Source organism: Montipora foliosa, chromosome 3 (assembly GCF_036669935.1).
Source record: "Montipora foliosa isolate CH-2021 chromosome 3, ASM3666993v2, whole genome shotgun sequence".
Lineage (NCBI taxonomy): Eukaryota > Metazoa > Cnidaria > Anthozoa > Scleractinia > Acroporidae > Montipora > Montipora foliosa.
Genome location: NC_090871.1, coordinates 33183393 through 33185892, shown reverse-complemented (window position 1 = coordinate 33185892; position 2500 = coordinate 33183393). Strand labels below are relative to the sequence as shown.

Sequence of the window (2500 nt, the reverse complement as noted above, 5' to 3'; positions counted from 1 at the left end):
AATTACATCTGTTCGTATTTTGATAGAAATCAAAATACAAAAATTTATAGGCCATTTCTGTTTTTATGCTATGGTAACTGTGCCATTGATGTAACAGAAAAAAAAATGACGTTCATGAACTTTTTTTAACTGGTTAATACAGGAATTATTAAAATCAATTTTAGAAATTTTGGCATTCCTGAAAATGGGTAGTGTATACAAATCTTATGCCGGGACAAGAAAAAGAACAACTGAAGGGCACGCACCTAGTGGTGAACCAATACTTAGTTTCAGACCTACAATATTAAGCGTCCATACTGCAATAAATTAAATAGCGACGTATAACGTAAACCTCGACTAATCTGATCGGGAGCTAGAATCTCCGTACTCACCTGATGAATTGCACTGATGTGGATCCCATCAGATTTTTTTTTCCTTGTCTTGACTTGTTACCAGTGATAATTCCGTTTTGTTTCATTTCGTCGAAAACTTAGCTTCGTATATATATGTGCTCTCTGTATTTCTGTATTTTCTATGCTTTGACAGGTATTGCGTATGAGCCAATCCAAGCTAGCAAAGATTACTTCTGGTCACGTAATCAACCTAGTATCTAACGATATTCAGCGACTTGACTTGGCAACCCAGAATCTCTTCGCGTCACTACGTTCCCCGTTTGATCTTGTCATACTGGGAATTCTTCTCTGGGTCTTGATTGGCTGGCAAGCTGTCGCAGGCTTGGCTTTTGCACTTATTCTTATCCCCTACGAAGCCGAGATGACAGGGTGGGTTGCTAAGCTAAGGATGCAGGCTGCGCGCGTTACAGATAAGAGATTAGCAGTGATGAATGAGATTGTCTCCGGGATACGAGCAGTCAAGATGTATGCCTGGGAGTGGCCTTACAGAGATGCTGTGCGCATGGTCAGAAAGTAAGTGATGTTAGAGTTTAGGCAGCGATAACATGATATACTTAGTGTCAAGTTACACAATGTTATCAATAACCAAGTGAGTGAAGGAACGCGTTTTCATGGCAAAGCAAATTTCAAAAGTTTCGATTGATTTCCGGCGGCCAGTAAAATATTGGTTCACCAAAATGGGGCCTCCATACAAAACTCTCAAAAGTTTCCTAAGACGTTTCTGCCAATAACTATAACTTGAAAATGGTGTACCACACAGACTTGAGACTTTGAGTAGTTGTTTATATATTAGCATTTTGTTTTCTTGGTCTTTTTCATTGAACGGCTTAGTATTTTTTGTTGAGTGACAGTGAAAACGATTTATACACCACACCAAGGAGTTTCCAAAAAAGCAGACGAACTCTCTAAAAGGAAAAAATGAGCAAGGCTGATATAACGGTACTGATTATGGTTTACACCGACGTTACAATATAAATAGTGTTATAGCGATAAGTAATTTAAGACTGGTTTCGATTCGGGCACAAAACACAAGAGCAACGCAAGTGAGAACATCAGAACACAAGCATAAAGACATACGCATGCTCAGTATCTACAAATTTCTCGATACCAGCTTTCTTCTACTGAAATAAAGATGACAGATAAAGAAGAAATCTCTCTTTTTGCGTTGGACCTAAAAGGTTTTGGTTTTGGGTTTGGTAAGGAAGATATATAGTCGCAGGCACGCTCAATGGGAGTTCAATAACTTGGTATCGAACCTTAGTGAGGCGACGGACAGTTGTACTCTCTGAAAAAAAAAAAGGAACGCAGCCAGAATGAGTCAATAAAAAACTTGAATGGGCGTTCTCTGGCTAAAAAAAAAGTAAAAATTGCAAGCTTTCGACCACTAGAGCTGTGGTCTTCAACGGGCAAAAAGACGAATGAAGTAAAAATTCGGAGAATATATAGTGAGATAAAAATGATATCAATTTAAGTGAAATTAGGGAAAAAAGGTGATTAAAAATTTATGTTAAAAAGTATGTGATATTGTCCTGGAAGTGGGCAAGAGTTATTGTCCCCGTCAGGCGTGGTAAAGGTGTGCCAAGATTCTAGAAATTTCCTGATGCGGAAATTTCCTTTGTCAATGATCGACGCATTGTTGAGGTCAATGACGTGGTTGTGAGACCAAGCATGATTGGCAACTCTGGAGCCTTTGGCCGCTGTCTTCACATTTGTAATATGTTCTTTTTTCCTCGTGGCAAAGGATCTACCTGTTTCGAAACAGGTAGATCCTTTGCCAGGAGAAAAAAAAAAGAAGAAGAAAATATTAGAAATGTGAAGACAGCGGCCATAGGATGGCTTGGCCACTTTTTTCCTAAGGTCTGGGCGTAGCACATCCAGTCGGGTGCGCATTCGGCGATTCATAAGTAATTCTGCTGGCGTACATCCGGTGGCAATGTGTATAGTGGTGCGGTAGCTTAAAAGGAATGAGCATATCTTCTGCGTCAAGGCACCAGAATCCCGCTTTGAAGATTTCATACCTTGTTTGAACGTTCTCACTGCTCTTTCTGCCTCCCCATTCGATGCAGGATGATGAGGCACACTCAAAAGTCTTGAGCAATGAATTGAGA

At 39.8% G+C, this 2500-nt stretch overlaps 1 protein-coding gene across 1 annotated transcript in view; it reads left to right on the top strand.

Annotated features, from left to right (window-relative positions):
* The window catches only part of LOC137997318 (ATP-binding cassette sub-family C member 4-like), a 34334-nt gene that overhangs the window by 9155 nt on the left and 22679 nt on the right, over window positions 1-2500 (top strand). Inside the window, exon 3 of the mRNA XM_068843238.1 lies at window positions 526-905. Within this exon, the coding sequence (XP_068699339.1) occupies window positions 526-905 (380 nt within the window). The remainder of the gene's footprint in view (window positions 1-525; window positions 906-2500) is intronic.